Source organism: Antechinus flavipes, chromosome 4 (genome assembly GCF_016432865.1).
Source record: "Antechinus flavipes isolate AdamAnt ecotype Samford, QLD, Australia chromosome 4, AdamAnt_v2, whole genome shotgun sequence".
Lineage (NCBI taxonomy): Eukaryota > Metazoa > Chordata > Mammalia > Dasyuromorphia > Dasyuridae > Antechinus > Antechinus flavipes.
The window spans coordinates 7,549,530-7,576,642 of NC_067401.1; the positions used below are offsets into that span (position 1 = coordinate 7,549,530).

The following is a 27,113-nucleotide window of genomic DNA, read 5'->3' on the forward strand; positions in this document are numbered from 1 at the left end:
TCCTGCACAGTTTTGTAGCCGCCACTTGATCTCTTTCCCTTCTGTTTCTGTTGTTGCCCTGGAGAAGTTACCAGGAACACCAAATACTTTCAAATGTCTTTTACTAGGAAACTGTAGCTTACATTTGCCGACTTAAGAAAACAAGCCCAACCTAGAATTATGGTTTGGAGCGTGAATGATGCCAGATACTTTCCTAATTTGTCCAGAGAGCCTGCAGAAGCCTCAGCAGTGTTTGAACACGCCAGTGGTGATGACTAGCCTTGTGTCTAGAGCAGATCTTGGATACTGACATATTTGGACAAAGGCTCTGTCAGGGGAGGACAGGCTGTAAGCTGCTGGAGGGCAGGGGCTGTTTTGTTTCTGCTTTCTCATGTTTGCAGAGTAAGTGCTTTCATCAGTACTTGCTGTAGAATGGAATCCTGTAAAGTAATTGTTATTGAGTGACATTTTGATAGATAGTATCTTTAAGATTCAGAGGATCATGGGATTTGGAATACCAAGAGGGCTTGGGAGATCCTGCAGTCCGTTATCTCCCATTTTACAGATAAGGAGAGTGATTTCTCCAAAGTTTCTTGGATTGTAAGGAGGAAATTCGCCCCAGGTCCTTGCCTTCCAATCTAATATGTCATTTCTGTTAATATTTTGCCGGGTCCATTATCTAAAGTAAAATGGGGAAAATTGGATCTGTTGTATGACGACAATAGGAACCAAGCAATATTTGGTCTTACCTAAAAAGCCTATATCATAGTTAATGAAGTATAATGTAATTTCTTAATTAAGATAGGTGGTTGATTATTTAGCCTGTTAAAACTTGAATTGATTATTTTTTCTTCCTGAGATAATGTTTTCATAAATCTTCACAAATCTTGTTGATCACATCAAATGTACTTTGAGACTTGAAATGGAAAAACTGAGATGTTTTTATTTCCTCTTTAAGTCAGCAAACTGACCTGTGGGTGCCTGCTAGTATATTTCTTTTTTGAAACAAGGTCACATCTCATCTGTAATAACAAAGATTAGCACTTAATAAACCCGTGTATTGTATTGATGAACTAGATTAAATTTTTTTCACCAATCTGATCCTGTTTTTACACTTAAAATCTCTCTGCTACCCTCAGACTACATCAAAATCTGTCAAAAAAATTTTATAGCCCTAAAAAGTCATGTGGGTACCATCTTTCTCGGTTGTTTCAAGTATCCTCTGAGTATGGACAAATGGTGACCATCTTCACTGGTAAGGGTGAGGTATCAGGGTGGATTCGTGTCTTGTAACATACTGTCCCCAATGGGAGGAGATTGTTTTTGCTGAATCTCTTCAAAGACAGTAAGTGGTGTTGGGAAATGCAACTGACCTGCTTTGAGTAGTGCCTTCTGGAGGGACTGTAATAAATGCTGTAGCCACTTATACTTAAAAGATTTTAAGGAAGTTATTACGGAATTCTTGATGGGAATCAGTGATTATTATGTCTAAATGAACCTAATCCTAAATTCCTATTTGGAACAACAAAGAGTGAAATCTTGCTCTTTCCTTTATGAAGGAACTCTGGGCACTCAGGATGATCTGACTTGAATTCTGCCTCCCATACTTTCAGTGTTTGGTTCATAGGAGTCCAATATATGTTTTTTCGCGACTGACTGTGTGAAGTTGACAAAGTTATTTAACCTCTCTATGCCTCAGTTTCCTCATCTATAAAATGGGCATGTTGGACATGCTTCTGTATATATGAATCTGTGATCCTCTGACAGTGATGTATAATTGGTTACTATAAGGACTGGATTTCCTTCCCAAAATAGACTGAGGGAACTCATTATTTGCCAATGGGATCACTTAGCCACAGCTCATTAATCTCCCTTGCTCCTCCTCCAGAAAATTGGGCAAGTCACAAACTAACCCGCCTAGATGCCCAGACAAATGCTCTATCACCCTCTTCATAAGTTGAACTCTGAGGCTAAGGAAATAGAGGTGTTAGGATTAAATTGTTTAAATTTTTGAATGGAGCTAGAACAAACGTTTTATTTCTGTTGGAAGTGAATTTAGTTGAGCAAATTGTAACATTTTTTAGAGCACCATTCCTGGTACCACACTGAAAGTCTGGGAGATCTGGCCTTCTTTTTTCTTCATTCGTGATATGAGGAGATTGCTCCATCTTGGTCCTTTTTTCCATCTTGAGATCTTGTTTCCTCTAGGGCTTTCCCTGTCCCAATAATGTCTTCATATGTTGCAGAAAGAGACAGATATCTCAGGACTACTCCAAAATTTTTCAGGATCTTGTCTGCGAGTAAGTTTGAGCAAGTAGCTTTCCTCTGGACAGCTGATTAAGTTTTTTCCCATCCTTGTCTTTGTTCAAAATAAAATTCATTTGGTCTCTGATGAAAAATAACAGCTCGAGGGCAGGAGGAATCTCTTTAAACTGCAATGCAGTCATTGTGGTCACTGCTATGATGCCCTATCAATTACCCAAGGAAGCTGACTTAGCAGGCTTCTTCCCCAGGGACAGAGGGTGTGATGAGGCGCAGTGAGCCAGGCCCTGCCCAGTACTGAGCCCCATTCCTAGAGTTTCTGGGGTCTATTGTCCATGTGACTGGAAAAAATTTCTCAGGAGGATCTTTCATGGGACTGTGCTTAAGAAGAGAATTGTTCCTTTCCCTAGATACCGATAAATGTGCATTAAGCACTATCCAGAATCATTCTCGGATTTTTGAGGGGCCTCTAAGGGCCTTTTCTGAACAAAGATCCCTTCTATAACGTACCTGACAGTGGATATCCAGCAGTTGCTTGAAGCCCGTTAGTGAGGGGGAGCCCACTACTTCCACTGACAACCAAGTCCACTTTTGGACAGCTCTGTCCAGTTAGAGTTTTTTCCAGACCATGAGCCTAAATCTGTATCTCTGAGCTCTCCTATCCCCATCCTCCCTGGCAGCCTCTTTCTCTATTCCTGGTTCTGCCCTCTGAGACCAAGAAGAATGGGAGGCTGACTCCTCTTCCCCAGGACAGCCATTCAGACATTTGGAGACAGTTCTCTACTGTCTCCTCTTCCCACCCTCTATCTCACGTCATCGCTTCTCTAAATATCCTGATTCCTTCAGCTTGTCCTCAGACTGCATGACATCCAGTCCCTCCGCCATTGTGATTGTCCTTCTGCATATACTCTCCACTTTTCCATTGCCCTTAAAATTTGCCAGAACCGGATAACATTTCAACAGATGATATCTGAGCAGGGTAGAGTAGAGCAGAGACTCTTGTCTCCCTAATCCTGAATTTTGGGGAAGTAGAGATAAAAGTCATTTATCCCTGGAGGGACTTTAGAGGTAGAAATTTTCTCCATCACTGAAAACTAGCAACTATTTTTAAATTTGTGGTCTCGGCAGCTTGCCTGGTAAATTACTGCTGGGATCAGCCCATTCAGGTCTGTAGGTAGTACAGATAGGATTAAAATTTATTCTGTTATCTATGTCTTTTAATGCTGATTTCAGCCACTTAGCACAGCATCTGTCTCAAAGGAGGCACTGGATGCTTGGCGCCTAAACTCTGAAGCCAGTAGATTTCTAAGCAGCCATGGCATCCATTAGCCCATCACAGTTGTCATCCATACTCTCTCTGGAGCAGTATCTCACATTGGTGATGTTGAATTTTTGGTCCTCTCGATGAATTTACATTTAGCCCTGTTGAATTTGACTTTCTTGGATTTGGCCTTTCTTTCTTGTATAATTTATTGAAGCCAGACGCTTTCTCTCAGCCATTATATCAGCTACTCATCTGTAATGTCTGCTAGTTTGCCAAGTCCATGATCCACTCCTTTTTCCAAGTGATGGAGGAAAATGGGAAACAGCACAGCTTTCCCAGCACACATCTGTCATCCTTCCAGGCAGTACCTTCATGGTTGAAATTGAGCCACTAATTAATCATTCTCGGGGTCAGCCTTTTGTGTAATAGTAAGACCCTCAAAACCCCATCTCTTCTGTAAGAATAGCATGAAGGAGTGGATCAAATGTTTAGTTCAACTCCAGAAAAACTAAATCTACCATGTGAGCTTCTTTTGCCAATGTAGTCTCTATCAAAAGGCAATTGAGTTTAATCTGACATGACTAGATGTTCATGAAATCATGTTGGTAACATTTTCCCAGAATTCAAGTCAAGATCATTGACTTCCAGCTTGTATGATCATTCTTTAGCCTTTTTTGAAAGTTAGACAAGATTTGCCCTCTAGTTCTTGGGCCTCTCTCCCACTCTCTGCAGCCATTCAGCCATCAGTCACAGTGACTCAGCCGTTTCCGTCATATATCCTCGGATGTATGAGTTCTTCTGGACTTGGGGAGCTAATCTGATCAAAGGCAGCTAGGTGACCTCTACCCTCTCCCTACTTATCTTGGGCATCATTTCCTGTTAGCCAATTTCGTTCATCCTTTCTGATCCAAAGATCATTCTCTGGCAGAAAAAAAAAAAAAAAAAAAAACCAGACTCAAAATTAGAGTTGAACTTTTTGCCCTTTGTCTTGGCTCCACCAACCCTGAGCAGAGGTTTTATAATCCTAACCTTTGGGGAGATGCAGTCTGGGAATTGCTGCTGCAGGTGCTGCAACCTCTGCTTCCTCAACTGCTGCAGATCCTCAAAATCCAGAAAAGAAAGGTTTCCTCTCTAAAGTTCTTAACACTCTGATAAATGGTTCAACATCAAAACTGATAAGAATTTATCAATAGGAATGATGCTTAAAAAAAAGATCTTGCATCTTCCCTGCTTATGGCCATGGGCCCTTTCCATCTGCCCTGCTACGTCACCCTCAGAACTGGGAGCTCTCCATTGCCTTTTGGCTGAAGTCCTCCTATATGAGTTGTCTTCCCCATTAAAGTAGGAGCTTCCTAAGAGGGGGGACTGTCTTACTTGTCTATGTGTATTTCTAGCACTTAGCACAACGCTTTTGTACACAGTAAGTGTTTAATAAATGCATTCTTATTCATCTCTCATCCATCCAGACATTTCCACATGCTTCTTTCATTTCTCTTTGATTCATCTAGCTTTGTGGCTCATTTTTTTCCCCCATCATCTTTACCAGGTTTGGTCTCCAGTGTTTTCTGGCCCAAACCCCATTATCTCTTGATGTTGCTCTCTCACTGTTTCCCTTCCCAGATAGCTGGTCATCGGGCTGGACGACAGACCTCTCAGGGACGGCGAGGAAGGTCTTCTGATGTAGGGATTGACTGGATCCCATGAGATCCTCCTCATTCAGTGTCTTAAGATCCTGAGAAACGATAGGAGCATGCTGCTCTGTGTTTATTGACTTGGCCAAGAGTCAGGGGCAGCCAACACCCGGTTAATATTAATGAGGCTCGAAAAATTAACAACATCCAGATTTCCTGTTATTCAATGTGAACTCATAGATTTAAAACTGCAATTAACCTCAGAGGCTGTAATTCAGCCTCTTCGTTTCACAAGTGAGGAAACTGGGAGCCAAAGAGCTTTAAGTGACTTTTACACCTAAAATCCCAGATTGAAAGCTGAGAAGCACCCCTAAAGCCATGTAGTCCAATTTCCTTATTAGGAAACTGAGGCAGGGTCTGAGGTCATAAGCAAGGCCATAGACTGAGAGGTAGGAGGCATTTTAAAGTATTCTGTGGTCTGACCCCTTCATTTTTCAGATAAGGAAACTGAGACTGAGGGAGAGAATTCACTTGTCCCAAAATGACTCTATATAACCAATTACCTCCTAGAAAACCTAATTTTTTGAACAGTTTCCATAAGAGATTTTGTTATTTCAAAATTGGTGTAATTTTTCTTGATATTTATATTATAAATTTATTTCTTAGAAAATAATTTATAATATAAATTTATGTTATAAATTTATTATATTTATAAAAAAATCAGTGATTTACATTAATTGCTTTTTTTTTTCAATAAGAAATGATCCTAGGAATTTATTTCATCATAGATTTATAAACAGAAAGGACTGATTCAGGGTTCATCTGTTTCAACCCACCTATTTTACAGAGGAGGAAACTGAGCCCCAGAGAGAAGCAGAATGGTTGCCTCTAGTTATATATAGATAGCAAGTTTCAGAGGCAAATCCTCAATTCCAAAGCTAGGAGCTTTCCACAATGCAATTTAATTAAATCTCTTTCCTGTTAAGGAGAGTGAAAATGTTCAGACCACACCGCTTCCACTTCTGGGAAAGTAGCAGGACATAGCACACAGAAACTTGATGTTCTTTTACCTTCTATCTTGTTACTTTAACTTTTCTTTTTTTTTCCTGAGGCAATTGGGGTTAAGTGACTTGCCCATGGTCACATAACCAGGAAGTGTTAAGTATCTGAGACCAGATTTGAACTCGGGTCCTCCTGACCTCAGGGCTGGTGCTCTATCCCTTGCACCACCAGCTGCCTCCTACATTAACCTTTTCTGTTTCTTTCTCCTTAGCCAGAAGGTGGGAGAGAGGAGGGTTTTATTGTTCGTTCTTATTTGTCCACTATGTCCGGGGGACTCTGCCCCTTTTCTGACTTGCTTTATTATCTCCCTCGGTGCTCCTGACAGTCCCAGGCAGAGCTGGACTATGCCGGCGCCTACCCCATGGTGAGAGTCCGAATGGGCCCGTGTGTGTGAATATAACCCACTTGTGAGGCATGCGACTAACATCACTCACTTGCCATCTCTCCCGGTGATTTAGGGACATGAATGGAGCTCAGCCACTTCGTTCTTTATAGGAAATACTTGATTATTTAAGGAAAGTGAGACCCAGGGGGAGGCAGGATCTGAACCCAAGTCCTCTGGCTCCAGAGCCCAGGTTCTTTTCACCTTTAGGCTTGTAAGTGGTAGAACGTATTTTCCCTCCACATTTCATAGAAGAGTTTGATTTAACACGTGTCTCAAAGATCAACAGCAAAATAGTACATTGGGCTGGCAGCCGCTCTGGGGAGCATTGGGATTTCCATTTGAGGGGCTGCTTTTTCCCTCTGTCAAAACTGGAATCGGTGGGGACTCCCTTTATTTTCTCCCATGCTCCTTTGATTTCCATTAAGATTTTCTGCTTTTTGTGTTTTGCCTAATTCCACATGTGTCTTCTCAGTGGTGGGGGAGGGTGGGGAGAGAATCTGGAACTCAAAAGTTTTAAAAACCAGTGTTAAAAACTGTTTGACACGTAGCTGGGGGGAAATAAAAAGCTATATTTTAAAAATTAAAAAAGGATTATCTGTATTTTAGCTCAATCACTAACATTAATAATCAAATAAAAGTTAATGATTAGCATGGACATGGCTGCTAGAAGTTGAACACTAAAAACCTGCATGGTGGGCTCTTTGAGATGTTAACCCAGAGATTATTCTTTTGACAGTACTGCAATCCTTGTGCCTTAATTCCTTTTTTATAAAAACCCTGGTTTGTGAGGGCCTTTTTCTGTTCCTTGTTCCGTTAGGATGTTTATAGATTTGAAATCGATTTTCATTTGATTTTTCTTGTTTCCGTATTGAAATCCTTTTCTAATGAAATAGCAATTTTAAAATGAGGTCTCTATAACTCGATATTTTCATGCTCAGATACATGACTCTGGAGGAATGGTGCCTTGTTGATATGATCACGACTTCTGTAAATTGAATAATCTTCTCTTAATGAACAAACGAGTGAATGAATGAATGAAAAAATGTACTAAGTTCTTACTGTAAGGCTGGAAACATAACTAGCCCAAAGCAAGACAATCTGTACCTGGTAGGAACTCACTCACTCTAATTGAGAGAAGACAGCACATAACTGTAGAGTACATGGAAGGATCTGGGAAATCCTAGGGGTGCAGCAGAGGGGCAGTGGGCAAGGACCTCCTTCTGTTCTGGGGCAATGACTTTCTATAATCATTTAACTTGGTAGTATTTTCTTTGTGCTATCTGCAGTTAAAAAGAAAAGTAAAATAATAGGATTTAAAATCATAAGCAAGATCTTTGCTTCTATCATCCAAGCCTCCTCATTGCATAAATCCGGATACTGAACTCTCAAGAGATCAAATGATTTGCCCCAAGTAGATAAAGCAAGATTCCAGGTGAGATGAAACTTTGTCGATCCTTTTGTCTCTCCATCGAGTAACGACCACCTGCCATCATCGTTTCTTACCAGCCGCTCAAGTAAATCCAGCCATTGCATTAAAAAAAAAATCAGCAGCACACAGGACAAAGAATAATGTAGGCTGGAAATCTTCTTTCATCAGAATTAAAAGGGCTTCTCCTCAGTTGCTAGATTCACCAAAGAGAATCATCGACTCCATTTACTCTAGATGCCTTGGATTAAAAACTCTAGAATGTGATTTCCAGACCCATTTGTTGAAAAGTCCCATTAGCCTGGAAGGATGAGCCAGTCCAGTGGAGCTTCAGAGGCAGAGAGGGAAGGGGTGAGGAAAGCTAGAATTCCTTGGTTCCTTGCCTCTTATTTCTATTACTACAAACCAGATTAGAAAATGGGGAGCTCCAAAGCCCAAAGAGAGCCAAGGAAGGGGTGAGCCAAGAGGCTTCAATTTATAGGGAACTTGTTTTCCCCGTTTTGGTGAGAATTGAAGGAAAGGATGCCGAGGACCTAAAGTTGGGTTTCTTTTGGCTTCCACATGTAATAATTCACTTCTCTCTGAGACTATTTTGTTTATTGAAGAGATAACAAGGGAGGATGGTTAAAGTCTTTCATGTGCAAATACTAGTGACATATTCCAGCCCCAGATAATCCTCCCTCCCTGAACGTGAAAAATGGTCCCAAAAACTCCTGTCGGTTGCCAATAGTTTTATCATTAAATCTTTGGTTTTGGAAACTGTCTTAAAAGCTTTTTTGGCTTTCTGTTAGAATTATTCTGAAAGTTTTTCATCGGGATTCTTATTTAACAAAACAGTGGAAAGAGAAAGTACTAGGGCCTGTGATTTTTTTCTGTATAGAGAACACTCAGAAGAGGGAATTGATGGGCTTGGAGAGCTGCCTAGGGTTGAGAGGGGAGGAATCATGTCCGGAGCCCCACAGCCAGGATCTCATCGGGAGGACTCGAACCCAGGTGTTCAAGGCTCCAAGGCAGAATCTCAAACATCACCATATAGTCTCTCTACTTGAGAAAGTGGCTTCCAAATAATTTGGTTTTTAACATAAGAATAAAGCAGAGTTTGCCATGGAGGAAGCTGTGATACTTCTGGGTTTGGGAATCGATCTGCCTTCACCTATCCCTTCAGTCAACAACTCTGTTTAGTAGTTATTGACTGCTGGCTGTGTGCAAGGCTTTGTACCGGTCTTTTTAAGGACCCTTGGGATGGTTTTGATTGCCAACTCCTGTTCACATTTCCTCCTGTTTATAAATCATTGTGTGTTAAAGCTACAGGGACCTTTGAAACATCTACTGCAATGCTCTTATAAACATAAACATAAACATGGGCTCTCAAGTCAAGCCTCCTGCCTGCTTATTCCCTTGGTTGACTGCAGGGAATGCAGTCTCATTATGGGATGGGGCTTCCAGAAATCAAAATCCTGAGAAGTGAGAGCCAGGAGGAGGCAGTGTAAACAGCATCACGGGAGAATCTCTTGTAATCTGGGGCCAGGAGCCCTGTGTGCAATTCCAGCATCCCCATTGGGTGGCCTGGTCCACCAGCACAGATTGCCGACCTTCCCCCAGGCCTCTTCTGAGGTGGAGGTTGATATGGGGTCCTTGAAAGCTAGGGCAACATGAACTCTAGCAAGTCTTGCCATACTGATGTAGGTTTTATGTAGGGGACAGGCTCTTGACATTTAGTAAGAACAGCCTTGACATTTGTTGTTCAGTCTCAGTCATGTCCAACTTTTCATGACCCCATTGGGGGTTTTCTTGGCAAAGATACTAGAGTGATTTTGCCATTTCCTTCTCCAGTTCATTTTACAGATGAAGAAACAAAGACAAACAAGGTTAAGTGACCCACCCAAGGTCACATAGTACCTAAGGCCAGATTTGAACTCAGACTTCCTGACTCTAGATCTACCCACTGTACTACCTGGCTGCCCTAGGAACAACCTAATGTAATACAAAGAGGCCTGTCTCCCGTGGCTGGTACTAAGTTATAGGTCCTTGGGTCATAGCAGCCCATGAATCCAAAACAAAGGGCTGGTGGTCCTGCCACTTTGACAGTGGTGGAGGAGAAGAGCAACAGGATCATCTCTCCACCCTAAGAATTGCTAATCCTCTCTATGTGAAATCAGTGCCAGTGACCAGGAAGGGACGCACACAGGAAGTGCCTCGGAGCAATCCTGCCCTTCTTGTTATAAAGGAAAGCCGAAGGTGGAAGGAAGTTCCATGTAATGAGAAGGGATGGAAGCTCTCGGGTTCTCCTGGGAAGAGTAAGAAGGAGGTGGTATTCTAGGTTTTACTGTGCATAAGAAGGCAGCAAGAAGCCCCGGTTTCAGGGAACATTTGCTTACCTCCTGTTACCTTGTTCATGATGAAGAATTGTTGGAGAAAGATAACTATAAAAACGACTTGAGGCCGACAGCCCAACATTCGTTACAGAGAATGAAGAGGAGAAAGTCTGTGAAGAATGATCCCCCTCACATGAAGTCAGCATATTCTTTGATGACTTTAGGAACAGAAATAGGCACAGATGGGAGGAATATGAATCATGACTGCAGAAAGAGAAAGGAGAAGAAGGGCAAAGACTTGGAAACAGCCCTTCACTGAATCCTCAGGCCTCTGAGCCATAAATATTTGATTTGGGAAAAGAATGAGAAGATCCCGAGTGTGGCAGGCTCCAAATAACAAGAAAAAGCAGACAGGAAATGACTCAGTACTGATAATGGAGTCATTCTCCACAAAAGGAACAGCAATGGGAAAAGCAGCTGGACTAGACCAAATGTGCACCGTGGGCAGAGTCAGACTGCCCTAAGGGAGAAGACTAAAGGGAGGATAAAGCTAGAAGAGTAAAGATGTGAAGAGGCTACGGGAAGCAAGTAAGACAACTCCAACTTGACCTATTGCATTAAGTTGGTGATGCCGAAATATGGATAGAGGAAAGGACATTGACACTAATTTAAATATTTTCATACGGAAGTTTAACCAATGCAATCAGTTGCCATAATGAAGAGCCCAGAAGAGCCGATAAACCATGTTGGTTAGCAAACACTCGACTTACTTACCAAGTGGAGAGAGACGGCGTCGAGGGAAAGCACCGGTCTAAGATCCAAGTTACTTGGAAAATTTAACTGAGAATGAAAGCAGAAAGATTATGGGTGGTATTTGCTCAAAGCAGAAACAGATGATGGAAGGTGAGAACCATCTTTCTTTAAACTGGCTAGAGAATCAATTAAACACAGTCTTTGAGAAGGCCTCTAACCGTGAAACTGAAAGGGGAAAATTAAAGAAGTAAAAGAAACCATCTTTATAGGTTGTCTTATAACTAATTCTTTTGACCATCAATGACCCTGGAGCCCTCACATGTGAATCCGGGTTTCCCTGACTCACGTGTATTTATATAGGAGAGGAATATGTCAATGAATTGCACGGTGTTGGGAAAAGACACTGTACTAGATTAAATGTAATTATAATAATTATAATAATAAAAGCAGCTAGGGTTTATATAATATCTCCTCTTAAAAACCATAGCTTAAAAAGGCCAAGGTCTCCCACTGCATCCAGAGCCATCTCCAGTCATACTGATCTCTATCTGGCCACTGAACCCAGCTGGCTCTGGAGGGGAAAGTGAGACAGGTGACCTTGCACAGCTGCAGTAAATCCAGCTCACTTGTCTGTCATCATCCTCTTCCAGAACAAAGACCAAACAACAACCTCTTATATAACAGAAAATCATACTGATCTTAAATGATTATCTGGTAGGTGAGTTCTGTTATTATCCCCATTTTACAGTTTAGGAAACTGAGGCAGAGTGGCTCTGCCAAGAAAATCCCAAATGGGTCAACAGAGAGTCAGACACTGAACAGTTGTGTGTGTACATGCATGCCTTTGTGTGTTCACTTGTGTGTGTGCATGCGTCCATTTGTGTGTTCCCTTGTGTGTGTGTACATGCACTTGTGTGTCTTGATACAAAATTGCTCTTACCAGCAGCCGCGCTTCTTTCTGCTCGGTTGAGGCCGGCCTCCGCTTGCTCTAACCTCGAAGGCCGACTTTGTTCTTTTCTTGTTCTTCAGAAGCTCTGTCTGATCTCTGGCGACTTTTCCTTTCTTCTCTCTCCCAGCAGATGAACGGTCACGATGGCGACTTATACGGATCCTCATCCCTGAATAGAAAACCTAGCAGGGTCAGTAGATTCTCTTGTCAGTGACATCCTAGCAGGGCGAGTGCGGGACCTTTTTAAATATTGGTAAATTTAGGCTCTTAGGCCCAGCGTCTGCTGCACGGGGTACCTTCCAGTCCCCTGTCTTTGTCCCCAAGCCAGGTTAGATGAATGCAGTGAAAAGCTGCCCCCTCGATCACTTGTGAGAAGTCCATCTCCAGGGGGGTTAGAAGCACTTTTGAAAGTAAAGCTAAGCAGAGCTGTGGTTTCCCCTATTAGCAGCAAACATTTATTGAGCACCTACTGTATACAGAGCACTATGATAGATCTATCACATTTTAACAATTTTCAACATTTCTAATTTCATTCATTCATTCACGCATTAATTCTCTGAACACTTGGGGCACGCCGGTTGGGTGCAGAATGCTGAACTGGAGCTACGGCAACTAGAAAGTTAAAGTTTAGCAACTCGTGACTGCCTTCTGGAAACTTAGAACCAAGTGAGCTGTGATGTATGTGCCCGGTATTTAGGCCTATTGTCTGTGTAATTCATTTTGCTCAATAAATATTCACGAGCAAATATACTGCCTGGGAGGCTCTCCTAGGGGTAGCTTCGAGCTTGGCTTTCTATTTTTAATTCACTTTATTCAATAAATATTCAATTTATTTATGAAGTTTATAGCCAGCCCTCCTGTGGTTAGCTTAGAGCTCTATTCTTAATTTACTTTACTCAGTAAATATTCAGTTTATTTAGAAAGCTTCCAGCCTGGTGTTGTCCCTTATGGCCACCTTTGAGCTCCAAAGCCTACTTTCTATTTCCTCCCAGTTATTAAAAGACTATGTAACTCAAGAAAGTTAAGAAAGAGCAGAGGCTGATGGTCCCAGGTGGCCCCAAGCTCAGACCTCTAGCTCCTGCAGTGACATTAGGAGGCACCTAACGTTGGTTCATTCTTACACATGAGGAAACTGAGGCACAGCTAAGTCCAGTGTCTTGGCTGAGGTCACAGAAAAAGGTCACAAAGCCAAGCCATCTGACTCCACGTCCTCCAGCCCCTTTGTGTCCTGCTGGGTAGAGGCCCCTTCATGCTTTAATCCTTTTTGATTAGAGTTGGCCTCTGAGGCTGATGGAAAAGGAAAGGAAAGAAGGGATTGTCCAATGTGAGATCCTGGGAGCTCCCTAATCTAATCTCCTCATTTTTCAGATAGGGAAACTGAGACCTGAGAAGTCAGGTTAGTTCTGGCCTGAAATCACTCAGATAGTGACAGAGACAGGACTCTGATTCCGTACTGTTCAGGGACTGCTGTCGATTTTAGCAGATCATATGAGAAAGTCTCCGTCTGTGACGTGACCTCAAGAGGAGGATTCGGAGTATTTGAAGTCATGCAAATGGCTGGACCCCAAAGCTCCAATTGATCAAGGAACCAGCATTTGTCTGGCTGAGCCCTTCCTCTTGGGGAGACAGCACGTACACAAATAGACAAACCCCAAACAAAAAGAAAGGGAGAAGGGGACAAGCATTGATTAAGCGCCTGCTATGTTTCAAGCTCTGTGTCAAGCATTTTACAAAGATGGTCTTGAGTGCTAGCAGCTAAAGGCAACAGGGGAAGCTTCAGGTCCCCCATCCTGGGGTTTTGGAGCTGAAGCTGGACGGAGCCTCAGAATTCATCTAGTCCAGCCCCCTCCTTCCTTAGATGGCTGCAAAACCTCCCAATGCCCTACCCAGCTTGCCCTGGGTCAGGGACTGATGGAATCATCAAGTGCTTGAGCCAAAGACTCCTGAGCAGGAAATTAGTGGCGGGGGGGGGCGGGGATTGTGAGCTTCTGAGCCAAGTCAGAGTGAGTCAGAGGCCTTTAACTGGGGACCTTTGACTAGACAAGGTAGGGAAGGGAGCAGAGGGCAGAGGGCAGAGGGCAGAGGGCAGGGCTTCTCTAAAATGAGCTCAGCCCTTTGTGCTAATACAGAGTCAGTCTTAAATGTCTCTGTACATTGGATCTCATCTCTTATTAAGCAGATTCAGAGGCTCTCTTTATATAAGCAGCTAGATATAGAGCAGTGGATAAAGCTATGGGAAGATCAAATTCTATTTCAGGTACTTGCTGACTTTGTGACCGTGGGCGAATCACATATCTCAGCCTCAGTTTCCTCCTCCGTTAAAAATGAAGCTAATATTTGTCAGGGTGGTTGTGAGATAATATTTGTAAAGCACTTTGAAAACTTTAAAGTGCTATAAATGTAAGCTCTTAGTATCATGTGACCATATTTCTAGTCCATTAATAATAATAATTAACATTTGTATTATTGAACAGCTAGATACCTACAGAGGGAGTGTCAGGCCTGGAGTCAGGATGACTCATCTTTCTGAATTCAAATCCAGCCTCAGACATTTACTGGGCGTGTGACCCCAGTTAAGTCACTTCATCCTGTTTGTCTCAGTTTCCTCATCTCTCAAAGGAGCTGGAGAAGGAAATGGCAAACCACTTCAGTATCTTTGCTAGGAAAACCCTCAATGTGGTCAGAGAATTGGACCTGACTGGTTTGGCTCAACAATGTTTGCTTTAAGGTTGGTGAAGCACCTTACAAACATCATTGCTTCTAATCCTCACAACACCCCGAGAGGTAGGTGAGTCAGCTGAAGCAGACAGAGGTTAAAGATTTACCAGCCAGAACGTGTCCGAGGCGCTTCCCGACATCCAGGACTCTGTCCACTTTGCCACTAGCTGCCTCACTAGGACACAGATTTTTCTCTCTCTTCATTTGGTTAGATTCAGTCTATTTAAAATCGATAATCTTTTCAATTCACTTTGTGGAGCAGCATTTAATTTGGGGACTCATAGCTGTAGATTTGTCGATAGAAACCGAGAGGGTTTCTCCACAGAAAAGAGCTCAGTACTATGGAGAAGACTCCTCAGCCCCTCGTTCTGGGAGAAGGTCCCAAAAGGCATTGAGAAGAAAGGGTGAGCCCCCACAGGTAGGGAACCATAGCAAAGCACCAGGAGCTCTGGGAGATGATCATTTTGTATCTGTGTGACCATAAGCAAATTAAATCTTCGTACTCCTTGGTCTAATTCTTCAACTGTAAAATGAGACGAAAATTGTAAACGAGATGAAGTCCAAGGTGCCTTCCAGCTCCAAAGTCCTAGAAACTTAGGCCCTAAAGCAAATAGCGATTGTTTCATCACCCAAAGAGAAAGATAAGTTAAAGGGAAGTGTCTGGTTCACATGCTACATTTGTATCATTTCACTCTTTGACTTCACCACTTGTAGCAAACTGACTCAACAGTATCTTCCTTTGATTTATATCCTTTCACTCTTTCAGAATTTTGTGTTTCTAAGATCTAGTGGGATTTGAAAAGAAGGTCCATTCCTTTTAGTAAATTTTGGGCTGATTGTATACTTACATGGAAAAAAAAGATCTGTAGCTTTCCGAATGGCCAGGATGATACCTTGGGTTACTTACTACAGATACTCACATCTCTCATAAGCTTTCTTTTTCTTTGATGCTTCAGAGTTCCAGATCCAGCAAGGAAAGCAAAGTGCCCAGCAGATTGTCATCCAGGGAGGAGAAGTTGGTTGGTTTCCATTTAATTTCTCACATCCTCTCTCCAAAGGCCGCAGGTTTTGTGGCGCGCACCCGACGTCTCCCTTACTCATTTCCATTTGGATGCGTTTGCCAGCCGTAGCAACCGTCGGCAGGGCCGGAGTGGCTCAAATGATCTCCTTTTTCTGTAATGGGAATTCAGTCATTTTAATGAGTGTGTGAGACTTAGACCAGAGGCACCCGTATTCTTTGGTAATAAACCACATCATCAGAAATCCCTCCGCTTGGGGGCTCCGTATATTTATCATGCAGTTAATTAATTACATTCAGTTTCCAGTTTGGCTTCCAATGATAATTACTAATTGATCAAAAATCAACATCACACATGGCAATGGTCAAATGCATAATTGGTGGGCAGGGAATCGTGCCCCGTAGATTTGTTTGCTCATTAAATATAGATGTTAGAGCTGTAGTTTCAGTGCTAGGGAAAACTCGTAGATGGCAAAGCACCAAACACCGATGTAGGTTGGTACTTTTTCTGCAACTTACAAGTTTAGAGAGGTGCCAGGAGCCCAGAGAGGTGCCAGGAGCCCGGAGAGGTGCCAGGAGCCCGGAGAGGTGACTTTACTTGTAAGCAGCCCAGTCTTTGCGGTTTCACAATCAGTTTGCCATCCACCATACTCTGCTGCCTCTTAGCCTTTAATCTGGACTAATTAGGTGTAGTTGTTTTTTATTTTTTTGTTGGAAAGCTTAGGTGTCTGTACCCCAGGGTCAAATGGGACACCCATAGGCTCTCTCTCTGTCAGGAAATATATTCAAAGAGAATTAGGAGCTCTTGGCTTCTTTCTGAGTAGCATGCAGAGATTGCAGCAGGATTGATGCAGAGACCATTACTGCCCTCCTTAAGTCTGCCGTGTGATTATGGATTAGATTTGATAAAGAGGGCAATGCTTGGATAAGGAAGGTCATGGTGGATGTTGCTGGTCCTCAGGGGCTCAGGATAGGGGCTCAGTCCTGATACTGCCTTATCTCCTCTATTGTTTTAGAAGTAGCTGTGGGTGAATCGGAGAGGAGAGAACCCTGGCTTGGAGTCAGGCCACTTTTACATCCTCTCAGGAGCCAGTGAGAGGCAGGAATTTGAAGAGTTTCTAGCTCTCAAATCTAGGATCTTTAATGTGGCCTTTTGGGGTACAGGAGAATGGGTTTAATTTCAACCGTGTGAGAAACTCCCAGTGTGAAAATTCACTCCCCCAATCCGGGTCAGCAGCTCCTCTCAGGATCATAGATCTAGAGCTAGAAGGAGCTTCAGGCTCCGGTTAATCCAACTTCCACCACCATGCCTTCTCCCTCCTTAGTGCTTGAGCATTGCCCAGGCACAAACAAGTGAGCAATTTGCATGCTCATACAACTGATTTGTGTCAGAGCCAGAATTTGTCTCAGGGTTCACTGACTGTTTATTGATATCATTTAGAAACATCTAATAGATATAAACAATTGATAAAACTAGCTCACATTTCAGTCAGTCAAGAAACATTGATTAAGCCATTAAACACTCCTTTTAGATTTCCAAATATTGTCTCATTTGTTCCTCACTACAGCCCTTCAAAATCGGTATTCTTATGATCCCCATTTTAGAGATGAGGTAACAGAGACTGAGAAGTTAAGTGACTTACAGCTTGTAAGTGCCTAAGACTGGATTTGAATTCAGGTCATTCTGATTCCCAATCCAAGACTCTTATCTATTGAATCACCTACTCATGGAGATTCTCTGTTACGTTAATTCATTTCATTCCAGTCACATCTAGTTACTTAAGGTGCTTGGCCATAAGCTCAATTTCCTTAACATTTCCTTGTAATTCAGAGCTTTCAAAAAATTGGACTACCTTGAAGCTGAATTAGTGAGACTTTATGTAAAATTAGTGAGGAGATGCAGTTATCCCATGTCCTGAAAGGTTTCACTGCAGGGCCATTCCCATGCAGCATAATCACCCTCTCTGAGAACCTTAAATGTTCATTGTGTGAACTTGTTCCTCATCTCTTTGTACTTTCTGTTCAGTTGGTGGAATTGTTCCTTCCTGGGAGTTATCTTAAATTTAATAGCCCTTGAGATCTTGGTTGAAGAATACATTTTCATGAGTTGTTGATTGCCCCCCCCCAAAATCGCCTTTTTCACCCCACTCCACTCCCCACCCAGTTTGATTTCTCAAAATAGAATGAGAGAATTATTGGACTGTAGAAATGCTATTATCAAAAGATGAGATGGTGGGAAACAAAGGAAGGAAGGATTTTCTTAAAGATGTTATTTAGTTTTATCTGACTGGGTCTCACGCAATAAGTCACAAATAATTGACACTGAAGTTTGACAGAAATCTGAAGCAGAGATTTAGTAAAGGCCCCTTGATTTATTTCAAACATATTCTAGTTAGTGGCTCCAATGTAAAACTTTCTCTTAAGGTTGCAGTAGTTATAGAAAAATGTCCCTTAATTTAATTTATAATCTTCCTGTGCTACATTTCCATACACACCTACGAACTGAAATAATAAAAATCATCAGGTCAATTTATAGGGTATAAAGTAGAGACCTTATAATATCAGATTCAATTTATGGATTTTTTTTCTGCAAACCATGTATTTTAGCAAAATTATAATAATGGGGATAGATGGGACATGTGGGGTTTCAAGAGGAAATATTTCTTTGAGATCAGGGTCACAAGTTCCAAACTGGTAACCAAACATGAAACCACTGCTATTGATGCAAGACAAGTTTGGGTTGGATTGGGTTGTGTAGATCATAGCATTTGTCAATTAGCTAACACCTTTATTCATTTCTGAGCTCTGTTTCCTTAAGCTGATTCAGCTAGTTAGCAGTCCCTTAATATTTTTGCTATGGAAATGATTTTAAAGAAAAGGAATGAAAGCATCTATGTGTTTTAATAAAATGAAGTTCTGAGGGTTGGTTTTTTCCCTTTCTCATTTCCCCACTTTTCTTTGATTCCAGGGCTCCTACTATTCTGACCTCGGGCTTTCCTGCAACAGCCTTCCCTCTAGACCCCCGTCAACTTCCCAAAACGGAGCTCGGGTCTGTCATCTTCCTCTTCCATCTGCTCCCTCTTCCAGTGTTGCTTTCCATTTAATTATTTGAAAAACTAACCCAATTTACTTGGACACTTCAACCTCATTGATACAGTAATCTCTGGAGAACCAGAACACCATCAAAATAGTGGCCATTTCTATAACACTTAGAGATATAGCTTGTGGGCTCTGTAGCTATATGACCAAGCCTGGCTCATTGCCAAGATTTCCCCCCTTTTTTATTTAAACAAAAGTATTAGTAGTTTTAGTGTGTGCCCCCCCAAAAAAAATGCCGTTTTGTATTCATCTTTTTCAAACCTCAAGCATGTAGAATTCATTTCTTGGGCTTCCCTTCCCTTTCCGGCAGTTGTCGCCCATTTATTGTCCCATTTGTTTTCTTTAAACATTTTTCTCTCATAAATGTATCCAGGAAGAGATCTGGAAAGCCCTTTATGTAATCAGAGTTGTTCATCTCTGAGAAGTGGGGAGAAGGATTTCATTTTTTTGGATCACTCCTCTCAATATGTTTCCTGTTTTCTGAGAGTTGGAATTCTGCTCCAGTCCCCAAGGTGTGATTTTTTTTTTTTAATTTTAGCTCTGTTTTGTTTAAGATGTGTTCTCTCTCCTGGAAGAATTGTGATAAAAAATTATAATCGGGAGAACAACAACTTGGAGGTTGAAGTGTCCATGTTCTGTGCATGCAGTTTTAGTGTTTGAGTGATTCAAGATGGTGGCAGGGTCCAAACCAGGCCTTCTTATATTCCCAGACACTGGGTCTATTTGTTTGCTACCTGTGAAGGTATCACAGTCATGGTCCTCCCTTTGAGACAGCAACTGACTTTGAACTGTAATATTGTAGGCTGGCTTTTATACAGGCTGTCCCAAAAGTTTTAGTGCCATTCAATAATAGTTTTAATGATGGAATGGCTTAGAACTGCACCTAGACTTTGGGATACCTCCATTTCAAGTACCGAAGAGAACCCTCAGGAACATTTTCAGTCTCCTCATTTTAATGGAACAGTAGCTGAGAGCTACTGTCTTTTCCTTAACAATGTTCCTGCCATTTCTCTAAACCAATTGGGCTTGTCAAATTCAGATTGGGGCCTTCATAGCTCCTTTTTTCACTCTTGTGTCTAAGGGTTTCTTAACACTCATAACTGAGGATTATCAGTGGCCGTGGTTCTATATAGTTCTGGTTTCCCTGCAGTTCTCCAGCCATCTGGAAATACGTTTGGTTATTAACTCACAAAAGCATTTCTTTGACTGTCACTGTGGGGAGGGGGGATTTTAAGCCCAGATAATCACATGTTCTTAGGATGCTTTTCTTCCTTCCTCATTCTTCCATTATTAGAAAGACATGAAACTTCTCCCTAGATGCTTTCTTTCTACCAGGGACGTGTGTATTAAAACATATTTCAAATATTCCACAGAAATTTCCTTCAAGCCATGCTTAGTTGGAAGGCTCCTTTTTTCTGGAGAAGGAAAAATGAGGAAGAAACCTCTCATTCGTTTTGGATGAAATTTTGATTTTTCACTTACTAGAATACTAACGAAAGAGGGAGTGTGGTGATATGTAAAGGTCACTGGCTGCCTTGTATGATCTTGAGCAAATACTCACGTGCCTTAATTTCCTCATCTAATAAATTAGAGGGTTGGACTCGCTGGCTCCAGAAGTCACTTCTAACTCCAGATCTGTGATCTGTCAGCTTTCTTTCCTTTTTTCCCCAACTGTAACATAATTTAAATGTCATAACTTCACACCCCACGATTCAATCCTTTGACGAATGTCAATGTTTTGTCATCGTCCGAATTATTGAAACCATAAATGTGCTTCTCTCCTCTAGTCTTTCTTTCTTTACAGCAACGTGAAAGCTGCCTGGCATTTTGGGGTTGGTGTGCTCGCTTGCCCTTAATTACTTTAATATGAACATTTGCACTTTGTCACATAACACGGGAGCATTTCTTGGGCGTCACAGTCCATTCCGTGTTTCACGTGTGCACCAGGACATTGCCATCACTGCTTGATCCACTGAATTGTAATGAATTTTTTCCATTCACATATATATCAATGCTCCTGAGTCACGGTGGAGAACTCAGAATTTTATATCTCCTGAACTTTGGCCGGGAGCAGCTCACTGAATTCTGCATCTGTTCTGGATTCCATTCTGAGAGATTTCCTAGAAAACTGTTAGATAAGAAAGGGGCAACATTGACCCCCAGCAAGGAGAAAGATTATCTACAGTGCCTCGAGAGGCCCTTTGAGACATCTGTGATTTTTATTCATTTGAAAATTGGCCCTTCGGACACTTTCTTTTGTTGTTAGACTTACTTTAGGGTCTTGCTTATCAATCTTGTGCTATGCTGATAAAACAAAACTATCTTAAGTAAACTATGGAATTCTCCCTGATATCATCTGATTCACAGATGATTCACAACCTTATCCAGGATCACAGATCACTAGCTAAAGCAACTAAATGTTCCTGAAAGGGAAATAATCAACCTGACAGTTATTTGAAATAGATCAGCAGTTAATAGTATTTATTTCAAAACTACAGTGAACTCCCATTTATCCAGAATGTTTCATAGACTCACAGAGTTAAAGGAGATACCTGACCTTCACTTCATCAAATTGTATGTCAATCAGACAAACATTAAGCACATACTTTGTACATAATTGTGTGACCTAGTATTAGGGATACAAAAAGAATCAAAAAAAAAAAAATAATAATATCCCTTGCCCTCAGGGAGCTTACAATCTAATGGAGGAGACAACCTAACCAATATAGATTAAGCAAGCTATGTACCTGATATAAAAGAAGTCATGGTAGTCATGGAAACACAAGGCTCTCCCCACCCCCAGGCCATAAGGTTACATTCTCTTAGAGAGAATTAGTATTGACTATTTACTTATAATAAAGGTCCATTTTAAACTATGGAACTTCATTGAATGTTTGAGTCCAAATTCAACATCCTGCATGTTTTCCTAGTACACCATCATGGTGAATCCCCCAATGTGTGAATGCATATTATGCAGTGCGTATTACACTGACATCAAAATTCTGATGATTGATATTTCCTGGCTACTTAGATTCTAGATAAAGAGAGATTTCCTGTGGCCAGGATTGATGGTGTATTTGTTTGTTTATTTTTTAACTTGAAGCTTCCAAAATGGAGATTTGGAGGAGTGTTTGGTTGACCGAATCTCCCTTTGGACTTCTGCATGTCCCTTTGTTGGGCGCGCAGTTTGGGGAGGTGGGAAATGCCGTTTCCACACTAACCTTGCATGCCGTTGATAACAGAGATTTGGAAGTGATGCTCCCGTCATTTCCCAGTTTCCTCACCTCCTTTCCAGCTTGTGTGTCGGTTCTGCTTCCTGATGTCTATATCTCCCTGTGGTTTGGACCCAGAGCAGGCTGTTCCTGTCCTGAAGTTCTGTTTTAATTGTAGGCGTCCCTGTATGATGAGAGCGTATACAGTGGGAGCCGACGATTTAGTGCCTCCACTTCACATCCTGTAAGATGTTCCGTGTTCCTCTGCCCGCCCTCTGTTTGTTGTCTGCTTTCTGATACCCTGAAACTCCTGGTGAACACCCCCTCTCTGGGTGATCAGTGATGCAGTCTTTGACTCATTGGCTCACAAGGGGACTTTAGTAGCCATCCCTGATCTCCCAGCTGCCAATCACAAAGCTCAGCTGTCTTGCCCACTGGGCTTTTGATGAGAGCAAAATGGAGTCACTGGTTTTGAGTCTCAGGAAGGCTTTGGCAGCCAACCGAGGCTGGATTGGAGTGGGGAAGGCTGGGAATCGTGGAGCTTTTCAGATCTCCCTCCCTCTCAGATGCCACTGATCCTCCCTCTGCTTCTGCTCATTTGGAGGATTCGTGTCCTGAAGTTCTGGCCTCCTGCATCTATGGAAGAGCTGGGCTCGAGACTCAGTCATTTCTTTGTGAAATGAATAGCCACAGAAATAGGCTTCCCTATTCAATGTCCTTTTGATGTTGGAGGGGAAAAAAAGCACTCTTTGACAGGTAGCTTTGATGAAAGGAGGCAGTGTGGTAGAGTGGAGAAGGGTCTCTTGTGCCCAGAAAACTGGGCTTCATATTCCACTCAGATACTCAATCACTTCTCCACTCCTAAAGTGCCTCTGCAGTCAGTCAACAAGCATTTATTAAGCTGTGTTCCAGGTCATGTGCTAATCACAAAAGAAAAGCAAAAAACAAACAGTCCCTACTCCAACTTGCAGTCTGCTTAGAACTCCAGATCTTTTTTGAATGATTCCCAAACTCCTTGTACTTGCAGAATTGCTTTCCTACCCAACCTGAGAGTTTTTATATAGTTTTCTTCACTAAATTTCTTATTGGATTTTAGCCCTGGGCCCTAAATTGTCAATGTGTTTTTGGATCCTGCTTCCCATTGCGGATATTGGCTCTCACTTCCAGCTTCGTGTTATTTGCAGATTTGAGAAGCGAGCTTGCTCACAGCTTTACTCAAGTCATTGGTAGAAACATTCAATGGAATAGGACCAAGATCAGATCCTTTCATGGGAACAATGATAACTATGATGGCTCTTGGGGATCCGGCTAGTCGTCCTGTTCCAGATTTAACTATCTCACCAGAGTCGATTTCTTTTTCTTTCTCACTTTAAGTAAATGATTAGTAAAGGGGCAGCCTGACATAAGATATAGAACCCTGGGGATGGCCATCAGGAAGCTCTGAGTTTTAATCCTGCCTCCCTCCACTTGCTAGCCCAGTGATTATGAATAACTCATTTTATCTCAGTTTCCTCATCTATAAATTGGGAATAATATATTTATTATCTTCCTTAAAAGTCTCTGAAGCTCAGTGAAGAAACTGTTGAAAAGCATTCTTTGGGTGCCAGGCCCTTTTTTTTGTTGCCGGATATCATTTCCTCATATTTGTTACTAGTAAAAACAAGTTTCTAATACTTTAATTTCTTCTAACTAAAAATTTAAATCTTATCTCAGTTATTTCCTCTCTGGTCATTTTACTCAATTGACCTTCTGTTTCCCCTATGTAAAGAGAGGGGCTGATTAGATGGTATCTCTGGGCCCTTGGGTACCTCTGTGGTTGTGCAATAGAAACAGCCCAGGCCGGACCCATCTTTCCACTCTGTGTTCTAGATGAAGAAACTGGAAAACAGGGAGTTTTATAGTATAGAATCACATGTAGAACCAGTGCTTCTGCCACTGTATCACAGTCCAAGCTCTTGATCCTGGGAGGTAGTTGCTGTTATTATCCCCATTTTACAGATTGGGAAACTGAGTCAAACGGGTTAAGTGACTTCTCCAAGAACATACAGCGAGTAAGGAGATTGGATTTAAAGTTGGCTCTTCCAGACCCCAGATCCAGTGTTCTATCCACTGCATCAGCTGGCTGATCTTGAGGACTTTTTTCATCAGGAAAAGATAAACCATAATATCCAGTTAGTAGAATAAAACCCAGGGGCTCTTTGTCCAAAAGTTCATTCCTTCACAAAGTCAGCAAACAATTAAGTACTTACTTAACCCCAGGGCCCAGGCATTTCAACCAATAATGCTTCGTTGATTGACTGTAGATACCAGAATAATAAGAAATAAATAAGAGGTCCCTGCCCTCGTGCTGGCATTGATTAAATCCTATATTGAGTAAATGAATCAAGATCTGGGGTTTTTGTGGGTTAAACAAGAGAAAAATCACTATCTAGATGCTGGGTCCATATTAAATTCGAAATCTAATTTGTTCCTGTTCCGGGGTCAGTAGGAAGTAATAATGGGGTCAGGCCATCATCCCAACGGAGGCTTTGGTTTCCATGGCTCTGGACGGTTGGTTCTCCGTATCCAGTTTCTTGTGACCACCCAGTGTAAAGAACAGAGGGTGGGCAGTTCCTACTCCCCTTGAGGTTCACTGGCTGCCTCTTGCCATCTTATGTAACCTTCTTTATGCGTGGAGGCCCATTTGATCAGCCTGCCCCTGCCCGCCATTTTGGAGGGAAGAGTCTCGCCTTTCCCCCGTCCTGTGTGCTCCTGTCCCCCCCGCAGCTGCTGCTTCTCCTCCTGTCTTTAACTGGCCTCCTTTATTTCTCTCCCCTGTGTCCTGGGGTGTGTGCGTGCGGGTAGCCCTCCGAGTACAGCGGCTACCGGGGCTCCGGATCGCGGGCGTCCTCCAGGGCCAGCTCAGCGCGTGCAAGTCCAGTGGTGAGCACGTTTTTATTCCTCTCTCGACCCGATTTCTCGTCTTTTCCCTCTTCCTTTCCTTTCCCGTGGCCTGTGGGGCAAGGCCTCTGGAGATCATCACTTTGATCCTGGTTTTTTGACATTAGCAGGAGAGATGTGAGCTCCTCGGGGGCAGGAGCTGGGTTTTGTTCACATTGTTGGTGACTCCCAAGGTTCATACAGAGCCGTGTAGTTGGTGTGTGTATTTTCTAAGAGGTGAGTCTGTTACTATCTAAGCTGTGACCTTGGAGAAATAAAAGAACCTCTCTGTACCTTGATTTTCCCCAGTCCCCTGTGATTCTCCTGGTTTGCACCAGCTCCATCTAGTCTGCCCTCACGAGTCTGATATTGCCCAACATTTTGTGGCTTTTTCAAGCTTCATTTTTGATCGCAATTCAAACACACGGTTCTCAAAGGGTGATTGCTCTTTTGTCTCCCGGCTCCATTTGCAGGCCGGGGTGATTGGTGCTCCAAGCAAGCAGTGTTCCTGGAAAGGATTCTGTATATTGTGTGATACTGATCGAAAGACGTGTTGGTTATATTTTAGTAGATTTCCGTAAAAATGGTTGACATCAAAAAGCATTGGCGTTGGGGCAGCTAGGGGGCGCAGTGGATAGAGCACCAGCCCTGAAGTCAGGAGGACCTGAGTTCAAATCCTGCCTCAGACACTTAACACTTCCTGGCTATGTGGTCCTGGGCAAGTCACTTAACCCTAATTGATTGGGGAGCGGGGAGGAGGGGCAGGCAGGGAAGCATTGGCATTGAAAGAGTTGACCTATAGGTATTCTGAAAACTTACCTGTTGGTACCTACTTCATTTCATGTATTTTGGGGGCCGTTTGGGTTAAGTGACTTACCAAGGGTCATTCAGCTAGTGAGTATCTGAGGTCAAATTTGCACTCCAGAGCTGATGCGCTAACCACCGAGCCACCAAGCTGTCCCTCACCTCGTTCGTTTTTGAGCCATTCTGAATAATCTAGCTCTAGATCTCAGGTTTGGAATGGAAAGGACTTCAGAGATCATTTAGTTAGCGATGAAGAAATGGAACCTGCCCAGATTCGGTGACTTGCCCAAGATCATACAGAACTCAGAAGCAGGCTTTGAACCCTCATCTTTTGCTTCCAGAGCCAGGGCTCTTTCCATTGTGACGTACTTTCTCTCCGCTTTGGTAAAAGCAACCATCATTTTTAAGAGAAAAGAAGGGGGAAAATCCTTATCTGGAACATTCAATAACAAGCTGTGTTCTTTGAAAAAAAGCTAGGGATGTCACAAAACTCCAGACCTGGAGTCAAGACCTCAGTTCAAATGCAGCCTCAAACTTATTAACTATATGACCTGGGCAAGATACTTTGCTTTGTTTGCCTCAGTTTCCCCATCTGTGAAACGATGATCATAGCAGTACCCACTTCCCGCAGTTGTTCTTAGGATCAAATGAATACTGTTCTTGCTCTGTGTGTGTGTGTGTGTGTGTGTGTGTGTGTGTACATTAGTAATCACTGTTATTTGACAATAAGACGAAGACTACTCTACATTTCCTATATCTCATTTCCTGAAATGATTCCTAAAATCAACACAAACCAGTCCCAGGCCATATCTTAAGGGCCATGCTCAAGGATCCCTTACTCGATGAGAACTATTCCTTTGCTGTATCCTCCCACAAACAATGTTAGGCCGTAGGAGTCTGTGTTCTGGGCCATTCCCAAATGTTTAGGAAAGGGAGAGCAGATATCCTTCTAGAAGAAGTCAGAAAAGGGGAAACCTTCGTGAACCTTACATTTCAGTATAAAGATACAAGATATTAGCATTAATCAAATGGCAAACCCAGCCTGTTAAGTATTTCTTTTTAAAGGGCTTTAGAAATAAGGTTTGCGTGAGCGCACATCTACGCCCCGTATCAGATCGCTCGCCTTCTCCGTCCGGGGAGAGGGGCGGGAGAGAATTTGGGCCTCGGCCTTCTGAGTAGACAAAAGTGGTTTTTGAAGAGCATGTGTTTAGTTTACACTGAGATGTCCTTGTAAACTGAATGTCCGTACAAAATATTTCTGAGGAGATGCTACTTGCCACAATTCTTTACAGATCTTTGTAAACAATGAGAGGGGAC

General features: G+C 42.4%; 1 protein-coding gene across 23 annotated transcripts in view; it reads left to right on the plus strand.

The window, feature by feature from the left end:
* LRRFIP1 (LRR binding FLII interacting protein 1) overlaps positions 1 to 27,113 on the plus strand; it is a 180,441-nt gene that overhangs the window by 119,283 nt on the left and 34,045 nt on the right. For 7 of the 23 annotated variants that reach the window (XM_051999217.1, XM_051999222.1, XM_051999235.1 and 4 more), the window contains 6 exons: positions 6,524 to 6,562; positions 12,154 to 12,216; positions 15,701 to 15,763; positions 18,731 to 18,811; positions 22,252 to 22,317; positions 24,918 to 24,995. The exons of 10 other annotated variants lie outside the window; for them this stretch is intronic. In XM_051999217.1, the coding sequence (XP_051855177.1) occupies positions 6,524 to 6,562; positions 12,154 to 12,216; positions 15,701 to 15,763; positions 18,731 to 18,811; positions 22,252 to 22,317; positions 24,918 to 24,995 (390 nt within the window). The remainder of the gene's footprint in view (positions 1 to 6,523; positions 6,563 to 12,153; positions 12,217 to 15,700; positions 15,764 to 18,730; positions 18,812 to 22,251; positions 22,318 to 24,917; positions 24,996 to 27,113) is intronic. 6 more of the 23 variants (XM_051999238.1, XM_051999218.1, XM_051999216.1 and 3 more) reach the window with 3 other exon arrangements.